Genomic DNA, 24,777 nt, shown 5'->3' on the forward strand with positions numbered 1-24,777 from the left:
TTGTTAAAACTTCCTGTTCATATCTATTTGCCCTTCTCTAAAAGCCAAAATAACCTCTACATTGAAGTTAGTACTATGTCAATATTTAAAAAAAACAAACAGTGGAAGAATGAAAATATCAAAATGAGGGAAGGGCAGCATAAGTATTTTAATATTAAAATAAATGTAATACCATAGTGATAATTAATTTTCATAATTCACAACCTCCATTTTTCACATTTAACATCTGCCTCAGAATTTTCAGCTTTCTACAGAACTTAACACTAGAGAGCTGTAGAAATCTTATTACATAATTTAGATCCAGCTTGTTATTATGTATACTATACGTGCACTTATTTTTAACACTTATTCACGGCTAGAGAAACTTGGGTGATGCTACTGATTGATTCAGATAACAGAATTATTATTAAATTTTCCATGAACGGAGGGGACTCTAAGCTTAGGAAAGAAGTGCCACTTCAGCGGGTTGTGTAAGAATGGAGGCGCAGCTCTCTTCCACAAAATCTTCCCTCTTGTGATAGAGGATATCCAGGCTTAATTTAATGCTTCTTGAAAGCAGGAGCATAGCCATGGGTGGGGCTGGGTGAGCTGCAGCTCACCCACTTAGCATCCAGGCCCACCCAAATCTGAGCAGAGGTGTAGTGCTGCCGCAGTGGCCCGGAGCATCACTCAGGCACCTGAAATACAGGACAGAGTGCAGGCAGGGCTGGAGCCATCCGAATCCACAGGCTGGGAGTGAAGGAGTCGAACCAGGTGTGTGTGGGGGTGCCTTGCGGGGGCAAGTCTAAGTGGGGTCAGAGCTGGGGCTGGAACAAAGGCACATGACTGGGCTAGGCATGGGCAGGGCGCTAGAGACTGGGGCAGCAGTGCAGATCACACAGACACAGCGGCACCAGGACTGAGGGATGCGGCTGGCCAGGCGGACGGATACTGAGCCGGACTTGAGAGGGTGGGCAAAACTCTAGCTTGTGCACACCGGGCAGCCTCATCTTCTGGTGTCTGCTGAGTGGTAAGGGCTGGCTGGAGGGGGTGGGGATACACAGGCCCCCTGATCGCTCCTGCCCTCCTCCCCAGGGCCCCAGATCCCTCCTGAACCCCCCGATCCCTCCTGCACCCCAGTCCCATCCCTGTGCCACCAGCTCCAGGCTCTGCTATGCCCCCCTAGTTCTGCTGCCTCACCCATGTCCTGCACTCCCCTGGGTCCTGCCCCTTCCCCCCAACTCTGGCCCTTGGCCTTTGCCCTCCCCCATCCAGCCACCCAACCCCAGTTTTCCCTTCCCTCTCTGGATAAACTCTCTCTCTTTCGAAGATGGCGAGGCTCAGGAAACCTGTTTACGCTGGAGGGTAGGAACAGGATACAGAGGGACCTAGACAAATTAGAGGACTGGGTCAAAAGAAACCTGATGAGATTCAACAAGGACAAGTGCAGAGTCCTGCACTTAGGATGGAAGAATCCCATGCATTGCTACAGACGAGGGACCGAGTGGCTAGGCAACAGTTCTGCAGAAAAGGACCTAGGGGTTACCAGTGAATGAGAAGCTGGATAGGAGTCGACAGTGTGCCCTTGCTCCCAAGAAGGCTAATGGCATTTTGGGCTGTGTAAGTAGGGGCATTGCCAGCAGATCGAGGGACATGATCATTCCCCTCTATTCGACATTGGTGAGGCCTCATCTGGAGTACTGTGTCCAGTTTTGGGATCCACACTACAAGAAGGATGTGGAAAAATTGGAAAAAGAGTCCAACGGAGGGCAACAAAAATGATTAGGGGGTTGGAGCGTGACTTATGAGGAGAGGCTGAGGGAATTGCGCTTGTTTAGTCTGCAGAAGAGAAGAATGAGGGGGGATTTGATAGCTGCTTTCAACTACCTGAAAAGGGATTCCAAAGAAGATGGATCTAGTTCTGGTTCTCAGTGGTACCAGATGATAGAACAAGGAGTAATGGTCTCAAGTTGCAGTGGGGGCGGTTCAGGTTGGATATTAGGAAAAACTTTCACTAGGGGGGAAGCACTGGAATGGGTTACCTAGGGAGGTGGTGGAATCTCCTTCCTCAGAGGTTTTTAAGGTCAGGCTTGACAAAGCCTTGGCTGGGATGATTTAGTTGGGAATTGGTCCTGCTTTGAGCAAGGGGTTTGACTAGATGACCTCCTGAGGTCCCTTCCAACCCTGATATTCTATGATTCTGTGCCATTGGAATTCTTCGCCATTGCGCAATGCAGAATTTTGCAGAAATTTATGTTGTGCGTGCAGAATTTCCCTCTCCCCGCCAACAGAAATAGGCTGCAGAGCTGCTGGCCACCACTAGGGGCCGGTGGACCTAGCAGAGCCCAGCTTGCAAGTAGAAGACACTGCCGGGGGATGGGGAAGTAGAAGCTGGAGGGTTCCTGGAAACTGCAGTTCCCAGCATGCCCTGAAAAAAGGAAGCATCATGCAGGAAACTCCATGCAATCCCAGGACCCAGCATCAGTCTGTTTCTCCCACCAGATTCCTGGCTCTGGGGGGGAAGGGTGCGAGCCTCTGGGCCAGCAGAAGCCCCCATGACTGGACTCTAGGGGGATAGGGAGTATGAGTATCTGGGCCGGGGGGGCCCTGCAACTGGGCTCTTGGGGGGAAGCGGAGGGCAGAGAAGCAGGAACTGGGCTATCATAGAGATTTATTTAACTCTACTGGGGATTTTTTGAGTGTGTCTGTATTATTATAATTGAAAGTGGTGTCATTATATAATGTTATTTTGACCAATAGAATTTGCACAATTTTAAAATACTGTATGCAGCAATTTTATTTTTTTGGCACAGAATTCCCCAGGAGTAAACCCTCTAAGAACACTTATACACTGAAATGTACAATCAGGATCATCTCTAAAAGGCAACACACTCTTTAAAATAGATCTATAATGTGGTTAACCTTTTATTAAACATTACTTCTAAGGGACAAATTTTCATTAGTCCTCTGAATTAATTTACAACCATATATACCATGTAAAACCAAACCTTGATTCAATTATATGTACAGAGTGGGCACAGTTTTATTTAAATATACACAATAATATGCATGGGCAATGCTCCACTGTACCTATTAGAACTGGTTTCCTTAAATGAACATTATGCCGTCTTGAACTTGCATTTCATTATCAAATAGAGTGCACAATCAGGGAACAGGGCCCCACTGTAATAGGCCCTGTACATACACAACAAAAACTCAGTCCCTGCTTCAAAGAGATTACAGTCTAAACAAGATTCAAAATTACCACCTGTAAACTAAAAACAGAAATGGCAAAAATGTAATTGAAGGTAGAGAGAGAATTTTCAGTAGGGATGATTTACACATTATTTTCAAAGAAACATTTATTTCTACAATCCCTCTTTAAAAAGGGTTATTTGGATACTATGAGCCCTCTATTTTGTGGCCTGTCCATAGGTCCCTCAGCAAAGGTGGCTATCTGTTTCAGAGTGAATAAGTTAACCGGTATATTCCCAGTCATGTCACAGCCTACTCAGTAAAGTAAATATAGGTGTTAAGCAATTCAGTGCCATATTAAAATCTAGTTACATGTAGCAAGGCAGAAGGAGGAAAGTAGCGTAAATTATGTTAACTGAGCACCAGAAAAGTACTGGTTTTATAAATGGTTACCAAAATAGAACATAAATGAATTATGTAACAGAGTCAAAAAGCCTGAGCAGGCTCTCACACCAGAGTAAACAAGGAATAACTGCTGAAATCAGTTACACTGCTGTGAAACCAGTGTGAGTGAGAACAAAGTCAGGCCTTGTGTGTCTTGAACAAACAAGTTTACAGTAGGCACCTTGCCCATTCTAGTACAAGTTAGCTACTCCATTAATCAAGTTTAAGTGAAAAACTAGTTTCTAAACAAATAGTTTTTAAAATTCTCCTTCAAGCCACTAGATGGTGCAGTCTACCCTTCTCTATTCAGAGTGGCTTGGAGCCACATTTATCAATTGGCAAGAAGAAAGCTCTAGCCTCAGATTCTCAAAGAATGCAATCTGCAAGAAAATTTATATCAATATAAGAGTGTACACATTTATAGTACACACAGATCATGCTCAATATAATCAATAAATGAAATAATTACCAATATCTGCAATGCAACTACCTTTCTGAAAAAGTTAATTGCCATAAACTGGGTTATTTCCCAAGAAAGAAATCTAAATCACAAGATTTTCAAAGATTAAAGACTTATTCTCTGAAAATCTTTACATAGCCTGATGGATGATCTTATAGGTGAGTGAGCAGTATTTTATCTGATGATCCTAACTCTTGCACACATGCTCAGAGTCTAACTGATCACCATATGTGGGGTCGGGAAGGAATTTCCCCCAGGTCAGATTGGCAGAGAGATCTTGCAGGTTTAAACTAGTGTAATGTTGGATTCTCTGTAACCTGAAGTCTTTAAATCATGATTTGAGGACTTCAGTAACTCAAGCCAGAGGTTAGGAGTCTATTACATGAGTGGATGGGTGAAGTTCTGTGGCCCGCAATGTGCAGGAGGTCAGACTATATGATCACAATGGTCCCTTCTGACCATGAAGTGTATAAGTGTTTTATTCCTATAACGCTCTACTAGATTAAACCGTAAGAGGCTATCTAAACCTTTTCTATTTTTAGAGAACTGCAAGATTTACTAGGTGAAGCCTAAAACAGAATATGTAAAGATTCAGAAATAAGATGTCTATTGCACTGCTAGCCAGGTGGTATCAGTCCAAATTATAGGTCAAACCACTTCTGCTTACTCCTGGCACTTTCTCTTCAAAATCAGTTTGACATGGAGAAATCCACATTCCCTTCTAACAGAGGAATGCAACAAAGCACCTATTTTCCTTTTACCTCAGAGCAGCTTTATGATTACCAGACCTATTTGGCTCTAACAGCAAGAAGGTAGCAAGATGCTTTTGCATGCCTTAGAGGAACTTTGGGAAGCATTTCTAAAAATACACATAGTTCCACAAATCCAACTATCATTATCAACCTCTCAGATCGTGATTCACAGTTCAGAACATAAATGTTACTTCCTAGTTCTAGAATCAAAAGGAAATATGCCATACATGCAAGTTAATCCATCATCCCTTTCCCTTCATCTTTTCCAAAAGCTAGAATTTTCTTTAATGTACCTATTCCTCTCACTGGAATTGTAATTTTTCCTACAACCAACCAATCAACGTAACCTATATTTATACTACATTTTGTAGAAAGGGGAACGAAAATAACGATAAAAATCTATTTAAAAGAAAAAATGGTTAAGTGATAGATAAAAATTATTTAATTAAAAATCCAGAGTGATATATTAATGCATTTTAATAATTCCCATTCATATTCTCCTATGAGTTTTTTCTTGTTATACTACTAAAAAGCTTCACAGACAGCCCTTTAATATTTTTCGAGTATTAAAATGATTCCAAAGCAGAATTATAAATACAAGAAGGTTGGAACCTATTCTCAATTCTAAGAAAAGTGAGGGAGTACCAGATTCATGTTTATACCGATTCATATAGCATATGAAACCACTGTCAAGTCTCCAAGGATGTGCATATCTAGAATTCTATACTTATACAAGCCAAACAATTTATCTGTAAAAATATTCATAAAAGAAATACCATAGAAGGGCAATGACCATATATTTTACGTTGTTTTCAACAGAAAAGTCAGTTAATTCTTAACTGTTAGTGTTTATAAACTGAATTATACTTTGAACATACACAGGTGTACACATACATATGAAAGATTTACATTCTGAACAAAGATTAACTACTTGGTTGTGTTATTTGCATAAACTATCAAATTAATGAGTAAAAAAAGGAATGTCTTCATAGAAAAACAATTTTACCTGTAGATACTGAGAAAGCTGAAACAGTTCCTGAGAGTACATACTGGGAGTGTTAGCAGCAACCTATGAAATAGGAACATACCATCAAAATCATGTTGGGTATTCTAACCAAACTCAGACAATTCAAAGTATCTGTAAATATTTAAGGAAGATCACTGCCTACCAGTTCTTTTTCCTCTTAGCACCTTTACTATTCTACCTTTACTGTATGTATTACAGTACTATCTACAAGCCCGAAACAGGACTGAGGCCCAATTGTGCTAGGCTCTGTACAAACAAACAGATACTGAAAAAAAAAAATCACTGTTCTGAAGAGTTTACGATCTAAATTAAAACACACACACACACACACACACACACACACACACACACACACACACACACACACACAAAGGCTCGAAAGGCAACAGATGCACAGAAGTGAAATCACCTGCACAAGATCATACAGCAGGTCAGGGGCTGGATATGAAACCCAGGTCTCCGAACTCCTAGTCCAGGGCCCTGTGCACTAGACCATGCTACCTCCCTATGATATATTCTATTCTAAACAAAGCATCAGTCTGCACAAGGTTCTTCCATCACACAGAAAAAGTACAAGCCACATATCTGCAGTACGATTTTTGAAAAGTTCTATCTAAATAGTAGCTGACTGCTCTTAATATCATCTGATGTCCCCCCAGCATGGCTGAATGGTCATGGAAATAAATCAGCAATGGACTGATTCAAATGAAAAGGTAAAAACAACTCAGTCAAAAATTTTGGGTGAGGCCTCATTATGACCTATGTTTTGCAACACGCCAAGGACCCCAAAATTTTCTCTAATGCTTTGTCTGACAATGACTCTTGCATAAGGAGGCTTTTGAGTCTGGCTTGAGCCAACTTAGAGAAAGACCTACGAAACAGCAGAAAGTCGTTCTCCTAATCATGCTATACTCTCTCCAGACCCACCAAGAGCTGAAAACTCATGGGAACAAGAGATGCACCTTTGCTTCAATACCTTATCTGCCATAAGATTCGGAACTGGTGGAGAGATCTCAACTAAGTTGGCGGCTTTGTTTTGTTGGGAAATATCTGAGAAATACTTAAAACAGGAATAATAATAGTAATTAAAAAAACACTGTCAGACAAACAAAAGTGAAAAGGAACAGGTTCATAAAGACAGTCTGGCAGGCAGAGGAATAGACATCAGCTTACGTATAGCCTTGGCTCAGGGCAGGTAGAGGCTTGAGGTACATGTGTGCATCCCCCAAACTGTCAACCAACTTATTATAATAAAAGTCAAGAAAAAAATGTTGTCACTTTACTGTTCCTATCTAATTATCTCTTATCCACTGAGTAAAGGGCTCAATAACAATTTTTTTTAAAGTATGGGATACCACTGCCTTATTTTTTTAAATTTACAATTGAAGACGTCACAGTAGTTGCGGCAGGATACAACATTCAGTCCTCCTTAAAAAATTTCACATTGTCTCACACTCCAAACCATAAAACAGACGCGGGCAAACTACAGCTCGCGGGCCACATCCAGCCCGCAGGACCATCCTGCCCGGCCCCTCCCCCACTGCCCCCCTCCCCTGCAGCCACGCCACCATGCGGGCCACGTTCTGGCTCGCTGCTCCCGCTGGGCAGCATGGGGAGCGAAGCTGCGAGCTCCTGCTGCTGGTAAGTGAGCGGGGCTTGGGTAAGGGAGTGGGGGGGTCTGGGGGGCAGTCAGGGAGGAGGGGACGGTTGGATGGGCCGGAGGTTCTGGGTGGGGGACAGTCAGGGGATGGGGAACAGGGAGTGTTGGAAGTGGGAGTCCCAGGGGCGGGGATGTGGATAAGGATCAGGAGGGCAGTCAGGGGACAGGGAGCAAGTGGGGTTGGATAAAGGGGTGGGATCCTGGGGGGCAGTTAGGGGTGGTGGGCCCTGGGAGGGGGTGGTCAGGGGACGAGGAGCAGAGGGCAGTTGGACAGCGGGTGGGAGTCCCGGGGGAGGGCTGTCAGGGGACAAGGAGCAGAAGGGGTTGGATGGGTTGGGAGTTCTGAGGGGGGCAAGTCAGAGGGCACGAAGTGGGAGGGGACGGGGGCCAGGCTGTTTGGGGAGGCACAGCCTTCCCTACTCGGCCCTCCATACGGTTGCACAACTTCCATGTGGCACTCAGGCCAAAAAAAGTTTGCCCACCACTGCCATAGAACATACTGCAGCAAAAACCATCTTCCATACTAGTTATTTTGCTCATGTCACTCCCCTTTTTGAATTTCTCATTGCCTCTGTCCTATTGTATCACGTCCTTCTTGTTACCACCTTTGATGCTCTGTAATTCAGCCCGTCCTGATTCACCCAAGCCTGTCGTGCTTCATGTTATTTTGCCGTTTCCACACCTGATCACTAGTGGAAAAAGTAGAGTATTCCCATACCATAAAAACTCAGCCTGCCATGCATATACTTGTGATACTGAAGGAATGACTAATGTTTAATTTTTTTAAAACAGTAAAAATATTAAACCATGTAAAGTAATCCAATGCAAGGCACACCTACAAGTATTTAGGTTTTTCTCATTCTTTCAACGTTTTAATTAAAAGACAGAGTACAAATGACTTACCTTGTCAACAGGACTTGGTAATGGAGCATGGATGACACTGAAAAAAGAAAACAAAAACAAAAACAACTTATAATTTGTTCAGTAACAGAATTATGCGAGTAAACATTAAGTATGGAACAGCAGTTCAAAAATCCACAAAACTATCAGTATCCCTGTAAATGTTTAACTTAATTAAGACATTCTTCATTTTTAAGTTCATTCTTAGAGAACAGTGACTGAAGTTAAAAAAAATACTGTTTTTACATCTTCTGCTCAGTACCATTTTGTGAAATTGTACTTTGAAGTAGATTTTTCAGATTTAGTTTTCAGTTCTAATCTAAAAATTAAACAAACCAGTGAGCCACCTTCTAAAACCTTAATATTGTATACATTTTTGAAAACAAAGATTTGTTAAGGTTCAAATACAACTTCTATGTGGAAATGAGTTACATGCACAAAAACATGCACTTACAGGCACTAGATAAATCATCCTAATATACATCTTTATTGATAAAGAAAGAAAATGTTATACAAAAAGTTTAATGAACTAATCTTGTCCAAGGAAACAGCTACCTTTGAACAATTTCACATTTGAACAACAAGATCAATTTACATAACTGCCTAATTTTACCAGTGATGTTGTAGCCTGGTTGGTCCCAGGATATTAGGGACACAAGGTGGGTGAAGTAATATCTTTTATTGGATCTGCTTATGTTGGTGAAAGAGACAAGCTTTTCAGTTTAAACAGAGCTCTTCTTCGGGACTGGAAAAGGTACTCAGTGTCACTGTTAATGCAAGGTGAAAGGGATTATTTAGCACAAGTAATTAACACATTTCAAGGGACCATTCAAGGGAAAGTGGCCTGGTAACACCACTCCAGTCATAAGGAGGAAAGGAAGTGGGGGAGAGCAGCTGGACGGAACTAGTTGTTAATGGCTTACAGATTGTTGCAATAAGCCATAAATCCAGTCTCTCAATTCAATCCATGATTATTAGTGTCTAGTAAAGTTATGAATTTCAGATCCCATCCTTTAAAAAAATAAATAAATCTTTCCTGAACCCTCCCCTTCTGGCCTTCAAACAACTCGTCCAGACTTTCAAAGCTCATCATCAGAAGCAAGCTCCCCACAGACCAAGATACATCTACTCAAAGCAGAACCAGACCCTGCCAGAACAACAGATGCAAACTGGCAGACATATCAACACCCCCACAACACATCTTTCAAGATCCCTAGGTCCTATACATGTCTATCACAACATATGGTTTACCTCATCCAGTGCACTAAATGTCTCAATAACAACTATATGGGTGGAAAAAGACAGACAATCACTATGCTGTTGAATGAACTCACATAGGAAAACAATAAGAAACACACCACATCACCTATGGGTGAACACTTTTCACAAAGCAATCATTCTATATCTGCCTTATCAGTTCTCATCCTCAAAGGAAACCTACACAACACTTTCCAAAGATGAGCCGGAGAGCTTAATCCCATAACAATGCTAGAAACTAAAAATCATGGACTGACTAGAGACACTGGATTTATGGTTTATTACAACGATCTGTGACCGACTAACAAACCCCTCCTAGCTGTTCCCCACCCTTCCTTTCCTCCCTAAGACTGGAGGGGTGAAAATGGGCCACTTCATTTTGAATGGTCCCTTGAAATGTGTTAGCTACTTATGCAAAACAATCTGTTCTACCTCCTACTTAGCAGTGACACTCCGAGAGTAAGTTTATATTTAAAATGGTGCATCAGCGCAGCTGCACCAGTGCAATTGCAGCATCCCTGCAGCACTTTAATGAAGACACTGTGAGCTGACAGCAGAGCGCTGCTGGGGCAGGTTAGTTCAGTATAACTGTCACTCGGGCGTGTGGGTTTTTCACACCTGAGTGGCGTAGTTATAGTGATGCAAGCCTGTAGCATAGACCAGACCTCAGGCTTGGTCTACAGTACAGAAGTATGTCGATATAACTATGTCACTCAGGGGTGTGCAAAATCCACACCCCTGAGCGATGCAGTTACACCGACCGAACTCCTGGTGTAGACAGCATGATGTTCACAGGAGGGCTTTTCCTCTTAACATAGCTACTGCCTCTCTGGGAGGTAGGGTACTCACACTGACGGGAGAAGCGCTCTCATCAGCATAGGCAACGTCTACACTAAGCGCTACAGGGGCACATTTGTGTCGCTGCAGCACTATATCCGAAGTATATCCATAACAAGCCCTTAGTTTTCCAGACCTGAAGAAGAGCTCTTTGTAAACTCAAAAGCTAGCATCAGAGGGGTAGCCGTGTTAGTCTGGATCCGTAAAAGCAGCGAAGAGTCCTGTGGCACCTTATAGACTAACAGATGTATTGGAGCATGAGCTTTCGTGGGTGAATACTCACTTCATTGGATGCATGCATCTATGAAAGCTCATGCTCCAATATGTCTGTTAGTCTATAAGGTGCCACAGGACTCTTTGCTCAAAAGCTAGTCTCTCTTACCAACAGAAGTTGGACCAATGAAAGATATTACCTCACCCACCTGGTCTCTCTAATTTTAACCAGAAATGACAGTTCAGACTCACATATTCTGATACTGAGGTTGAGATTTAGAAGTCAAAATTACACTAAAAAATATTTTCCCACACTAAGTAATGCTGACTTAATTGAATCACTTCAGAATACCATGTTAAACCAAGTTTCAAACAAGTACATTGTTTTCATATATTAGAAAACAATGAATTAATAGAATGAAATTCAATTTGATGTTTAAGCCACAGTACAGTAGTAAATATCCAAGTACCACCATATAAAAAGATTTAATATGAAAGTTCAAAAAACTATGTTTTATGAAATACAATAGTGATGTTGCACCACCATTAAATTTGGACCATGTATTTTTACTTAATATTAAAAAGTTTGCCAAAACAGAAATTTCAAAGCACATCTTTTGTGCATGAAAGGAATATTTTATTTCATCACCTAATCAAACTAAAAATAAAACATGGCATCTGAAAAACAATTATAGAAGCAATTACAAGCAGAGCTGCTTGGAAATTTTCCAACAAAACAGTTTCTTCGGAAAACGTTAATTCACTATAATGAAAAGTTTTCCTGAATTATAGATTTGACCAAAAAAAACTGCCGAAACACAGGCACGTTTCCTATTGGAAATCATCACAGATATCCAATTTGCCACAAAATTTCAGTAAATTGCAATGAAAACAAAATGTGTGAATTCTGAAATCCATTAGTTTTGTTTTAAAATGTTTTTCATTTATTTGTTATGGATCTTCATATAGCTTCTATCAGTGCTGTATTCAGGGTATTTGGTTAATATTACAAAAGGTAGTATTTCCTAATTATAGGGAGCCAAGCCCCATGATTCCTGTCACCACAACTTTACAGGACAGCAACAGGAAAACTTTGTCAGAAGACTGAAATCTAAGGCTGCAGTCGTCAGTTACCAACTAACACCCCCTCAAACTGCAGGTAATTGTTTTTAATTAACGGAGAAACAGTCTGGTTCAACCCCTCTTTCACTGCCAGAGCCATTCATCAAGGTTACTACAGCTCCAGGATGGCACCTTAAATCGCTTGGCTAAGAAGCAGCGAGAGAAAAGCAGGTGAGAATAAGCAATTGTACAGTTTCACAATAGATGTCCATTTATTTGTGCTTCTCCATTTTTTCAAACCATTTTGCAACTCCCACATTCATACTGCAGACATTTGAGTCCATGTAGTTTGACCACTTCACAATACTCCTGGGGGGATTCTGCGGGACTGCACATCAGCAAAAAACAGCACTCGCCCCTGCAGGTTTCCTGCTTTTCCCTGCAGAAAACTGCAGGGAAGCAAAGGGAAGCTGCATGGGGGGCATCATGTGTGCAGGTTTTCCAGGAGGATTTCCCCCCAAAAAGAGGCAAGGTATGGGGGGGTATATGGGGTTACATGCCACTGTTCTCTCCTCCCCCCCTTTTCCACAAATGCACAACTGCCCAGCTCGGAAGCTGTCTCTCCAGCTCCGCTGACTCTGCGACTGAACGCAGCCTCCTGGGTCCCAGTGCCAGTTGTGCTCCCCTTCTGTGTGCTGGGAGTTCTCCTATTTTTTGTGGAACAGTGAGTGCCCACGTTGTGGCTGAGTAAGGGGGCATGAGGGAAATGAGGGAAGGGGAGTGGAGGGAAGACGCAGTGGGGAAGGAAGGGGGTGGAATAGGGATAGGGGAGGGGAATTTGGGAATGATGTGAAGGGGATGGAGAAGAAAAGGGGTTAGGGGAATCATGGAGGGAAGCAGGAGCCCGGCATGCAGCATCACCTCGGCAGCAGCTGGGGCTCCTCTGTTAAGCAGGCCCATCCAACCCTCACTCTGACAAGCCCTACCCCACTACACCTAGACACCTCTGACAAGCCCCACATATCCAGACCCGCACTTCACTGAGCCCTATCCAGCTGCACCTGGACCCCCACCCCATCAAGCCCCATTCTCCCAGCACTGCCCCCCCACCCAGACCCCCTGCCAAGCCCCATCTTCCCACACCTAGAAATCCCTGCTGAGCCCAAACACCATCACCTGGATCCCCTGAAGAATCCCACTGCCCTGCACCCGGAACCCCACACTGAGTCCCTCCACACTTGGATCCTACTAGGCTGAGCCAGCCCGGCCACACCTGGTGCACCTGGCACAAAGGGGCAGGGCACCGCAGGTCCAGCCCTAACACTGTGTCAGGGTCAGGTGTGGCCTCATTGCTGAGTCCCTGTACCGGAGGATGCGGGAGCTTCAGTGTGAACTCCCATCTCAATGCAGCCAGTGGCCTGTGCTCCACACAACCATGCTGGAGCCACATTTATTTATTGCAAAATTCTGCAAATTATATTTGTCAATATTTTATAATATTGTGTGCAGAATTTTCAATTTTTTGATGTAGAACTCCCTCAGGAGTAATACATGTAGATGCTGAAAAAGACTAGAGACAGAGCTGATCCTCATGGGACTCTGCAAGTCAAGGGTCTAGAAGGGGAGATGCAGTTTCCCACCATTACTACTTGGGTCTGCTCCTCCAGGCATGGCTCAAAACCATTTTACTGTATTGTCCTGGACCCCTGCCACCAGTCTCCGATGAAAGAGTAGTATCTCATAGTCAGTGTTGAAAACTTTAATGAGGCTCAGGAGGAGGAGGAGGAGGAGGAGGAGAATTCATGTCTGCCTTCTAGCCATTGACAAGAGAAGATTAACCCGAAGTGCCATCAAAACAGTTCCAGTTCCCTATCCTGGCCTGAAATCAGATTGTGTCAGGTCTAGAATATTAGCTTCAATCAGATGAACCTGTAGTTGGCCTTTGGCTAGTTTTGCTATGATCTTGCTCAGATATGGGAATTCTGACACTGGGCTGTAGTTGGCTTGAAATGATGCATCCAAGGTTGGTTTCTACAATTCTGTTCAAACTATTGCACGTTTGAAGGAGGAAGGAAGGATTCCTTCGCTATTTCAAAGGTCAGGAGTGGCACTAGGTGTTCATAGCTCTTTTTCACAAGCCAGAAAAGCTATGAGTTGGATGCACAAGTCATGGGTCGAGACTTCTTCACAGTTTTCAGAACCTCTTGATGTGTGAATGTGCTGAACTCTGGGAATGCAGATGGGCTGTTGGTAAGTGAATACAGGCAGAGCAGATCATGCTGTTTGAGAAGTCTTCCTAAATGTGCTTGGTCTTTTCTGCAAAATAAGATGATAATTCTTTGTGCTCGTTTCTGATGTAGGTTGTAGGCACTCTGGATTGATGAAAAAGTTTATTACCCTAAATAACTCCTGTCATAAACAGATAAGTAAGAGTTAATAGAACAGAAGTGCTTCATATCTCTTTGCCTGGAAAGGGTTAACAAGAACAGTAAGCCTGGCTGTCACCTGACCAGAGGACCAATCAGAGGACAGGATACTTTCAAATCTTGAGGGAGGGAAGTTTTTGTGCTGTGCTGTTAGTTTTGGTTGTTGTTTACTCTGGGGGCTCAGAGGGACCAGACGTGAAACCAGTTTTCTCTCCAATCTCCCTGATACAGGTTCTTATAGATTCAGAATAGTGAGTACTAGATAGATAAAGTGAGTTAGGCTTATGTTTGTTTTCTTTATTTGCAAGTGTGAATTTGGCTGGAAGAAGTTCAAATGTGTATTTGGCTGGAAGGAGTTCAAATTTATATTTTGCTGAAAGGATTTTAATTTGTACTTGAATACTTAGGCTGGGAGGGTATTCCCAGTGTCTATAGCTGAAAGACCCTGTACCTGTTCCATTTTAAATTTACAACGATAATTTTTACTGTTTTTTTCTTTCTTTAATTAAAAGCTTTTCTTGTTTAAGAACCTAATTTTTTTTTTATTCTGGTGAGATCCCAGGCGACAGGGTCTGGATTCACCAGGGAATTGGTGGGGAGAAAGTAGGGAAGAGGGAGAGAGAGGCTGATTTCTCTCTGTGTCAGGATTACTTTCTCTCAGGAAGAATCTGGGAGGGGAAGAGAGAAGGAGGGGGGAAGGTGCATTTTCCTCTCTGTTTTGTGATTCAAGGAGCTGAATCACACAGTGATCTTCCAGGGTAACCCAGGGAGGGGAAGCCTGGGAGAGGCAACGGTGAGGGAAAGGGTTTACTTTCCTTGTGTTAAGATCCAGAGGGTCTGGGTCTTGGGGGTCCCCGGGCCAGGTTTTGGGGGGACCAGAGTGTACCAGGCACTGTAATTCCTGGTTGGTGGCAGTGCTACAGGTTCTAAGCTGGTAATTAAGCTTAGAGGAATTCATGCTGGTACCCCATCTTTTTGGACGCTAAGGTTCAGAGTGGGGATTATACCATGACACGGTAGGCAGCGTGTGGGATCAGGATCAATAAGCCAGTGATGTTTTTATTTCTCTCCCAGCTAGCTATCTGCAGGCAGACTGAGAGGTTTGGGTTTAAAAGCAAAAGCCAGTAGGATTTTTTCTCTCTCTTTCCCTGCTAGCTGTGGATAAAGCAGGCTAGAGGAGATTGTGTTAAAAGCAAAGGTCTGCAGGTTTTTTGGTCTCTTCCTTCTGAGTACTCTGAAGGCAGAGGCACTAGGGTTTAACAAGGATCGTTGTTAAACAAAGGGACTCCAGTTGTGAGTCAGCATACACCAGCAAAACACATTTGCAAATGAATTTTTTTTTCTTTCTAACTCTGTCGGGAATAGCTAGGTAGAAGGAGTTAAAAAAACAACGACTCTGTTGCTAAGCAACCCTAAGGAGGCAACAGAGAAGCAGCATTTCAGGCAGTAAACAGCAGAGGGCGTCCCAACACAAGAAAGCAGAAACCATGACTACCAAAGACACCCTGAAACAGGAACGAGCAAAACTGGAGGCAGAAGAACAAATCAAAGACGCAGACCACAGGCGAGACATGGAAAAGAAACAACAAGAACTAGAAATAAAACAAAAAGAAATGGAGCTGAGAGAAAGAGAAAGAGAGGCTGCCCACAGGAGAGAGCTGGAGATAAAAGACAGAGAGAGGGAAGAGAAGGACCGAGAGAGAAAGCATGAACTGGATTAGTGCAGGCTAGGCAGCATGCTCCAGTCAACCCTAACAACCCTTCTCCAGTTACTGTTCCACATCCAAAGAAATTTCCCACCTACAAGGCAGGTGATGACACTGAGGCCTTCCTAGAAAATTTTGAAAGGACCTGCCATGGGTACAGCATCTCTGAAGACCAGTACATGATAGAGCTGAGGCCACTGCTCAGTGGACCCCTAGCAGAGGTAGCAGCTGAAATGCCTAAGGAGAACATGAACAATTATAAACTTTTTCAAACCAAGGCCAGAATCAGAATGGGGCTAACACCTGAGCATGCCCGTCGGAGGTTCAGAGCCCTAAGGTGGAAACCAGATGTGTCATTCACCCGACACACCTACCACATTGGAAAGAATTATAATGCCTGGATATCAGGAGCCAATGTTCAATCTCTGGACGACATGCACCTCCTAATACAATTGGAACAGTTCTTAGAGGATGTTCCTGAGGAAATAGAAAGGTACATCCTAGATGGGAAGCCCAAAACTGTAGCTGAGGCGGGGGAGATTGGAGCCAGATGGGTGGAAGTGACAGAAAAGAAAAAAGCTACTATCAAGGGGAGCGAATATCACAGGGGTCACACCGACAATAAACCCTATATCCGAGGACAACCCAAGACCCCACCTGCAACCCCAGGAAAGCCGCCGACTCCCTATTCTCTCACCTCACCGATCTCCAGTAACCCACCTCGGCCAGGTGACCAGTCAGCTGGGCGATGCTTCAAGTATAATGAACTGGGACATATAAAGGCTAACTGCCCCAAGAACCCCAGCCGATACAGTTCATTATATCTCCATCACTCCAAAGATCCCCAGGCCCAAATGCCTCTCAAATACCCCCGGAGCGGAGGGAAATGTTGAGAGTGGGCGGAAAGAAGGTTATCGCGTGGAGAGACACGGGGGCACAAGTGTCAGCTATCCACCAATCCTTGGTGGACCCCAAATTCATCAACCCAAAGGCCCAAGTGACAATTTAACCCTTCATGTCACAAGCGGTAAACTTGCCTACAGCTAAACTACCTGTCCGGTACAAAGGCTGGTCAGGAATGTGGACTTTTGCAGTCTATAACAATTATCACATCCCCATGCTACTGGGGGAAGACTTGGCCAACCAGGTAAAGTGGGCCAAGAGGGTGGGAATGGTTACACGCAGCCAAGCCAGGCAAGCCTCCAGACCCATCCCTGTTCCTGAACCGTCCACAGAGGCCCCGTCTGTGTTGGCAGAGACCCAGACAAAGATAGTGGACCCGGATTCCCTGCCAACGACTGCAACAGCCACAGTACTTCCAGTCCCAGACCCAGACCTGGAAACGCAACCAGCACCAGAACCATTGCCAGCACTGACGCCAGCGCTTGCAAACATATCTTCAACCCCAATGCCAGAGGGCGCCAGCGAGTCTGAACTGGCAGAAACAGCAGACAACCATACACAAGAGGCTCAGCCAGAGCCTGAAATACCACCTGGTGCACCAGCGGAGAGCGGTTCACCAGCCACGAAAACAACCCCATCACCTACATCGCTTCCCAAAGGACCAAGCCGAAGTCCACAGTCTGAGGAGGAACTGGTGTCTCCAACCTCCAGGAAACAGTTCCAGACTGAGCAGGAAGCAGATGACAGCCTTCAGAAAGCTTGGGCGGTGGCACGGAGCGCCTCACCGCCTCTCAGTTCTTCTAACAGATCTCGATTTGTTATAGAACAAGGACTTTTATATAGGGAGACTCTCTCTGGTGGACACCGGGAAGACTGGAATCCACAAAAACAGTTGGTGGTTCCAACTAAGTACCGGGGGAAGCTCTTAAGCTTAGCCCATGATCATCCCAGTGGCCATGCTGGGGTGAACAGAACCAAAGACAGGTTGGGGAAGTCCTTCCACTGGGAGGGGATGGGCAAGGATGTTGCCAAGTATGTCCGGTCTTGTGAGGTATGCCAAAGAGTGGGAAAGCCCCAAGACCAGCTCAAGGCCCCTCTCCAACCACTCCCCATAATAGAGGTCCCATTTCAGCGAGTAGCTGTGGATATTTTGGGTCCTTTCCCAAAAAAGGCACCCAGAGGAAAGCAGTACATATTAACTTTCGTGGACTTTGCTACCCGATGGCCGGAAGCAGTAGCTCTAGGCAACATTAGGGCTAAAACTGTGTGCCAGGCTCTAATAGACATTTTTGCCAGAGTAGGTTGGCCCTCCGATATCCTTACGGATTCAGGGACAAATTTCCTGGCAGGGACCATGAAAGAACTGTGGGAAACTCATGGGGTGAATCACTTAGTTGCCACCCCGTACCACCATCAAACCGATGGCCTGGTGGAAAGGTTTAATGGAACTTTGGGGGCCATGGTACGTAAATTTGTGAATGAACACTCCAATGACTGGGACCTAGTGTTGCAGCAGTTGCTCTTTGCTTACAGGGCTGTACCACATCCCAGTTTAGGGTTCTCACCATTTGAGCTTGTGTATGGCCACGAGGTTAAAGGGCCATTACAGTTGGTGAAGCAGCAATGGGAGGGGTTTACACCCACTCCAGGAACTAACATTCTGGACTTTGTGAGCAACCTACAGGATACCCTCCGACACTCTTTAGCCCTTGCTAAAGAAAACCTAAAGGATGCTCAAAAAGAGCAAAAGGCCTGGTATGACAGACATACCAGAGAGCGTTCCTTCAAGGTAGGAGACCAGGTTATGGTCTTGAAGGCGCAACAGGCCCATAAAATGGAAGCATCATGGGAAGGGCCATTCACGGTTCAAGAGAGCCTGAGAGCTGTTAACTACCTCATAGCATTTCCCAATTCCTCCCTAAAGCCCCGAGTGTACCACATTAAATATCTCAAGTCCTTTTATTACAGAGACTTACAGGTTTGTCAGTTCACAGCCCAGGGAGGAGACGATGCTGAGTGGCCTGAAAGTGTCTACGACAAAGGGAAAAGTAACGGTGACATGGGAGAGGTAACCCTCTCCAAAACCCAGAAACGCCTGCAGCGGCAACAGATCAAGAAGTTAATGCACTCTCCCGTAAAAGTTCCCTAACATCAACTGGTTAAAAATTGTCCTTGCAATGTGAAGAATTTTGTAGTTGTCCATAATTAGTAGCATATGTAAGGGTGCAGGTGTTTATTAATCTGTTTATTCTAGAGTTCTAGGGAGAAATCACTGCCAGTGTGGTTCCACACTGTCAGCGATTTGGGGGGCATGTCATAAACAGATAAGTAAGAGTTAATAGAACAGAAGTGCTTCATATCTCTTTGCCTGGAAAGGGTTAACAAGAACAGTGAGCCTGGCTGTCACCTGACCAGAGGACCAGTCAGAGGACAGGATACTTTCAAATCTTGAGGGAAGGAAGTTTTTGTGCTGTGCTGTTAGTTTTGGTTGTTGTTCACTCTGGGGGCTCAGAGGGATCAGACGTGCAACCAGGTTTCTCTCCAATACAGGCTCTTATAATTTCAGACTAGTGAGTACTAGGTACATAAGGCGAGTTAGGCTTATGGTTGTTTTCTTTATTTGCAAATGTGTATTTGGTTGGAAGAAGTTCAAATGTGTATTTGGCTGAAAGGAGTTCAAATTGGTATTTTGCTGAAAAGATTTTAATTTGTACTTGTATACTTAGGCTGGGAGGGTGTTCCCAGTGTCTATAGCTGAAAGACCCTGTACCTATTTCATTTTAAATTTACAAAGCTAATTTTTACTGTTTTTCTCTCTTTAATTAAAAGCTTTTCTTGTTTAAGAACCTGATTGTTTTTTTTATTCTGGTGAGACCCCAGGGGACTGGGTCTGGATTCACCAGGGAATTGGTGGGGAGAAAGGAGGGAAGGGAGAGAGAAAGGCTAATTTCTCTCTGTGTCAGGATTACTTTCTCTCTCAGGAAGAGTCTGGGAGGGGGAAAGAGAAGGAGGGAGGAAGGTGAATTGTCCTCCATTTTAAGATTCAAGGAGTTTGAATCACAGTCATCTTCCAGGGTAACCCAGGGAGGGGAAGTCTGGAAGAGGCAACGGTGAAGGAAAGGGTTTACTTTCCTTGTGTTAAGATCCAGAGGGTCTGGGTCTTGGGGGTCCCCGGGCCAGGTTTTGGGGGGACCAGAGTGTACCAGGCACTGTAATTCCTGGTTGGTGGCAGCGCTACAGGTTCTAAGCTGGTAATTAAGCTTAGAGGAATTCATGCTGGTACACCATCTTTTTGGACGCTAAGGTTCAGAGTGGGGAATTGTACCATGACAACTCCCATGGAAAATCAGGGTATATAAAAACTGAGGTCTCTTTGTGGGACTCAAGAGTCTTATGAATCCCACACCACAGGGATTCCTTTCTCTAGGGTTACAGGACCAAGAAGATGATTTGACTGATCCCACAAAGAAGCTTCAGAATCAAGAAATTCTACTGCCACTCAGACCAGCTGCGTAAGAAAGATTCTTCCCTATCCCAGGTTAACAAGACTAAGCAGCAGCAGTAAGATTTCACTACAGAGATTATATTAAAGAATAGAAAGAGAAATACAGTAACTGGAAGTTGTCTTGCTGAGTCTACACTCTTTCCAGTCAGACCTCAAGTAACCTTATTTCAGATTTTAATTTAAGTAATGCCATATGAACATTTCTCCTTTATAAGCCCACACTCATTGGCTTAAGAGAGACTTAAACAATAACTTCAAATTATCAACAATTGCTTAAACTTGTTCCTTTCATATCAAATAATTCTAACAGCAGGCCCACTTAAAGTAAGTGCATCCTTGCTCCTTGGAGAATTACTGGAAGAGTGATATGTATTAGAGGTATTAAAGAATAGATAACTGATGATTATAAGTAATTGTACTACAAAATCTGGGTGATTTATATTGTTCCCTGGTATAGCTGCTTGGCCCCAGTGATGTCCCATTCAGGACACCCAGAACTGTGAGCTTCTGTGTTAGCGCTCTGCCTTAGCAAGAGTGAGAGCTTTGCTGCTGTTAAGCTGTGTGTCAGCTCCCTGACACACCAGTCTGTCTACCTTGCCAGTAAACTCTTCAAGACTCTACCAGTCTAAACTAGGCCTTGCAGGTAACAGTCAGTGAATCCCAGTTTCCGAGCTCCCCAGAGCCTGCAGTGTCCATTCCCTCTCCCAGAAATTATGCTGGCAGCCTCCAATGAAAGAGCATGCATCAACGCGTTAGGGTAGGTGAAGATTCACATTTCACTTTAATGCACAATACTGTGATAAGTTTTGTAATAAAACAAGAATAAGTTTATTAACAGAGATTGAAGTGATATTGAGCAAGAGAAAGTGAGAGGTATACTTACAAACAAAACAAAGTGAAATAGTGACATGCATTCTAGTGACTAAAATGTAATCTTAGCAAGTTACAATCTTTGCCTGAGCAATTTTCTTACTTACCGGCATATCCAGCCCTCCAGACCAAGGGACCCAATGTTCACAGAATCAAAGGGTCTTGGTTCCCTTTGTTCCTGGAGTCGTGGATAACTAAAATGCCTTTTTTCTCCCCTTATATTACTCAAAGTTCACTGTCTCTGTCTCAAGAGCAGGAAGGATTCCTGGAGTGCAGACTCTGTCCCTGCCATCTGTGCATTAAGCTGCTGCTTGTTCACTTTGTTTATTGTATATGTAAATGTACTTTCATTGTCCTCTTCCAGTAATCAAGCCAGTAAGACAGGTAAACCAACATTCCTTTGCCTTCAGCAGCCTGGGTTTATGCATTCCCAAACACATTTAAAAAATATATTTCCAGCACACCCCCACAATTTTGTACACCATCCGTACATATATCATGCCACAATTTTCAGGACCAGTTCACATATGCCACCTTACATAACACCTTTTAGGTACATATTATGACAACACTATGCTGGGGCAATGAGTGTGACAGGCCTGATGTGAGTTTCAGTATGGTAGGCTCTCTGCCAGTTGGCACTGAGGGGCCCCGAGAGTCTGTCATAAACAGATAGTTAAGAGTTATGTCTCTTTTACCTGTAAAGGGTTAACAAACAGGGAACCAAATACCTGACCAGAGAACCAATCAGGAGACAAGATACTTTCAAATCTCGGTGGAAGGAAGCCTTTGTTTGTGTTTTTTGGGTTTGGTTTTGTTCTCTCCGGATTCTGAGAGTAACCACACGTACCTACAGGCTCTCTAATCTTCTGTTCAAATTTAGTAAATATAGAAGGTAGAAAGGCGGTTTAGGTTTAGTTTTTTTGATTGTTTTTCCTTTATTTGCAAATGTGTATCTGGCTGGTAGAGTTTTAATGTGTATTTGGCTGGAAGTATTTTAAATTGTACTTCTGCTGGAGGAGGCTTTTTCTCCAGTTTCTAGAAGCTGACAGACCTTGTAATATTCCATCTTGAATTTACATTTTCTTTATTCTTTTTTTTCTTTTATTAAAAATTTTGCTTTTAAGACCTGTCTGATTTTTCCCCTTGTTGAGGCTCAAGGGAATTGAGTCTGTACTTAACAGGGAAGGAGAAGGGAGGGGGAGAGAAATGGGGGGAACCCACCTGATTTCTCTGTGTTATGATTCAAGGAGTTTGAATCACGGTGATCTCCTAGTGTACCCAGGGCGGGAAAGATCTGGGAGGAAGAAAGGAGAAGATGGAATCCCTTTGTTTTAGGTTCACGGAGCTTGAATCTGTATTGCCTCTGGGTGAGGGAGAAGGGGATGGGGGAAGGAACATTCCTCCCTGTTTTAAGATTCAAGGGGTTTGAATCACAGTAATCTTCCAGGGTAACCCAGGGAGGGAAGCCTAGGAAAGACACTGGTGAAGGAAAGAGTTTATTTTCCTTGTGTTAAGATCCAGGGGGTCTGGGTCTTGGGGGTCCCCAAGGAAGGTTTTGGGGGGACCAGAGTGTATCAGGCACTGGAATTCCTGATTGGTTGCAGCTTATCAGATCTAAGCAGGTAATTAAGCTTAGAGGAATTCATGCTAGTACCCCAGCTTTTGGACTCTAAGGTTCAGAATTGGGAATTATACTATGACAGAGTCACAGCCACACTTTTGATTTTTGTTAATCACTTACAAACCTGCATGTGTATTTTATGTTCAGTACGTGCCTAGCACATTTGTTTTATCTACACTTGAGTGATGAACTTTTGACTGTTTATTCTCCAAGAAGAACCCAAGTACACAAACTGTTGGTTAGGTAAGAATAACCTAGTATACTGATCTGAGAAATACCATCCAAAGTAAAAGACTCTGAAAGAAATTAGTGCTAAAATTAGTAACCTAATGCTCGCTGCACTCAAAAGTTATCCTGATTAAATTCCATCATAATATTGGCTATAACACTTACCAAATTGGCAAATCTAGTTTGCTGGATTTCTGTTTTAAAATCTAAATGGCACCTCAACAAATTCATAAAAATGACTCCCATTCACACTTACAGATGCATAAAAATATATAAGTATTCATGTAAAGACACAAAAACACAACTTACAAATCCAGTTTTCCATTCTATTTATTTTTCTGAATACTACTATAAAATTAAAACCATTCAAGTTCATATAATTTAATTGTGCATTAACAAAGTTTCCACTTATGATACAAGATCATACCTCTCTGCTTTTAATCTAACTAAGCAAAGCACACACAAGAACAATTTTAACATATATATTTGTAACTTGAGCATGAACCACCACATATAAATGTCTTCACCAAGAGAATGTTTTCCTCTCCCACTTTTGTCATGCCACTGATCTCACACTTGAATGAGTGCTGCTTTTAATCACTATATTACCTGTGCGTATTAGATTATAAATGCTTTGGGGCAGGGATCTTATATGTTACGTACAACATACCTATAGTCGTATATAAATCAATATGTTACATGTTATTATAATAGGAATATACTTAACAAAAATCCTCATAAAATATTCTAATTTCGGTAGATATTAATAAATACTTAATTCTACTTACTCTGACCGTAACCGGGCTTCCATACCATCTGGGAGAAATAGTTTTATTGTGGAGACTATACATCCATGGGTAACTGAGAAGAAATAAGAAAACTGTGAGTCTTAGTAATCAGTTAATAAGACATTATTTATTTAATGGAAGTGCAAACATGGTTTAAGGAAATATGCAGCTATTTCACAATCAAGGAACATTGAGGTGGATGGGCAAAAGAAGGAAGGGGAGGTCTCTAAGCACTGACCCCTAATGTCTTGGTCTGCCTGCTCATATCTCCCCATGAGAAAGCAAAAAGCTGCCAATCAGAAACTTGAAGGTTTGATGCCGTGTGCTGATTCCTGACCTACAGTGTAGTTCCAATTCTGGATCTTCCACACCCAATAGTACTGGCACATTTTTTTTTTCCAGACAACTAGCTCTGTCATAAACATAAAGGGAAGGGTAACAACATTTACATATGCAGTAACATCAAATCCCTCCTGGCCAGAGGTATAGAATCATTTACCTGTAAGGGGTTAATCAGTTCCATTAACCTAGTTGGCACTTGACCAGAAGGACCAATGGGGAAAGATGATACTTTCAAATCTGGAGGAATTGGGGGTGGGGGGAGAGAAAGGTTTTGTTTGTGCTCTCTTTGTGTTCCCTCTTGAGTCAAAGAGAGAGACCAAGCAGGCAATCCAGCTCCTACTAAAATAATACTTACAATTTCTGGAATTTTAGATGCAATAGCAAAGAAATGCGTTAGATTATCTTCTGTTTTAGCTTGTGAATTTTCTATGCGCTAAGAGGGAAGTTTATTCCTGTTTTGTAACTTTAAAGTTAAGCCTAGAGGGGAACCCTCTGTGTTTTAAGTCTTCTTATTACCCTGTAAAATTACCTTCCATCCTGATTTTACAGAGCTGCTTCTTTTACCTTTATTTTTTTTTATTTTAATAATAAAGTTCTTC

At 43.1% G+C, this 24,777-nt stretch overlaps 1 protein-coding gene across 21 annotated transcripts in view; it reads right to left on the bottom strand.

Moving 5' to 3' along the window:
• Positions 1 to 24,777, bottom strand: part of SLMAP (sarcolemma associated protein) — a 200,351-nt gene that overhangs the window by 83,169 nt on the left and 92,405 nt on the right. For all 21 annotated transcript variants that reach the window (XM_050958433.1, XM_050958442.1, XM_050958455.1 and 18 more), the window contains 3 exons: positions 23,837 to 23,909; positions 8,421 to 8,457; positions 5,837 to 5,899 (listed from right to left, as the gene is read on the bottom strand). In XM_050958433.1, coding sequence (XP_050814390.1) covers positions 5,837 to 5,899; positions 8,421 to 8,457; positions 23,837 to 23,909 — 173 coding nt within the window. The remainder of the gene's footprint in view (positions 1 to 5,836; positions 5,900 to 8,420; positions 8,458 to 23,836; positions 23,910 to 24,777) is intronic.

The sequence above is a fragment of the Gopherus flavomarginatus genome, chromosome 6, assembly GCF_025201925.1.
Source record: "Gopherus flavomarginatus isolate rGopFla2 chromosome 6, rGopFla2.mat.asm, whole genome shotgun sequence".
In the NCBI taxonomy this organism is placed as follows: domain Eukaryota; kingdom Metazoa; phylum Chordata; order Testudines; family Testudinidae; genus Gopherus; species Gopherus flavomarginatus.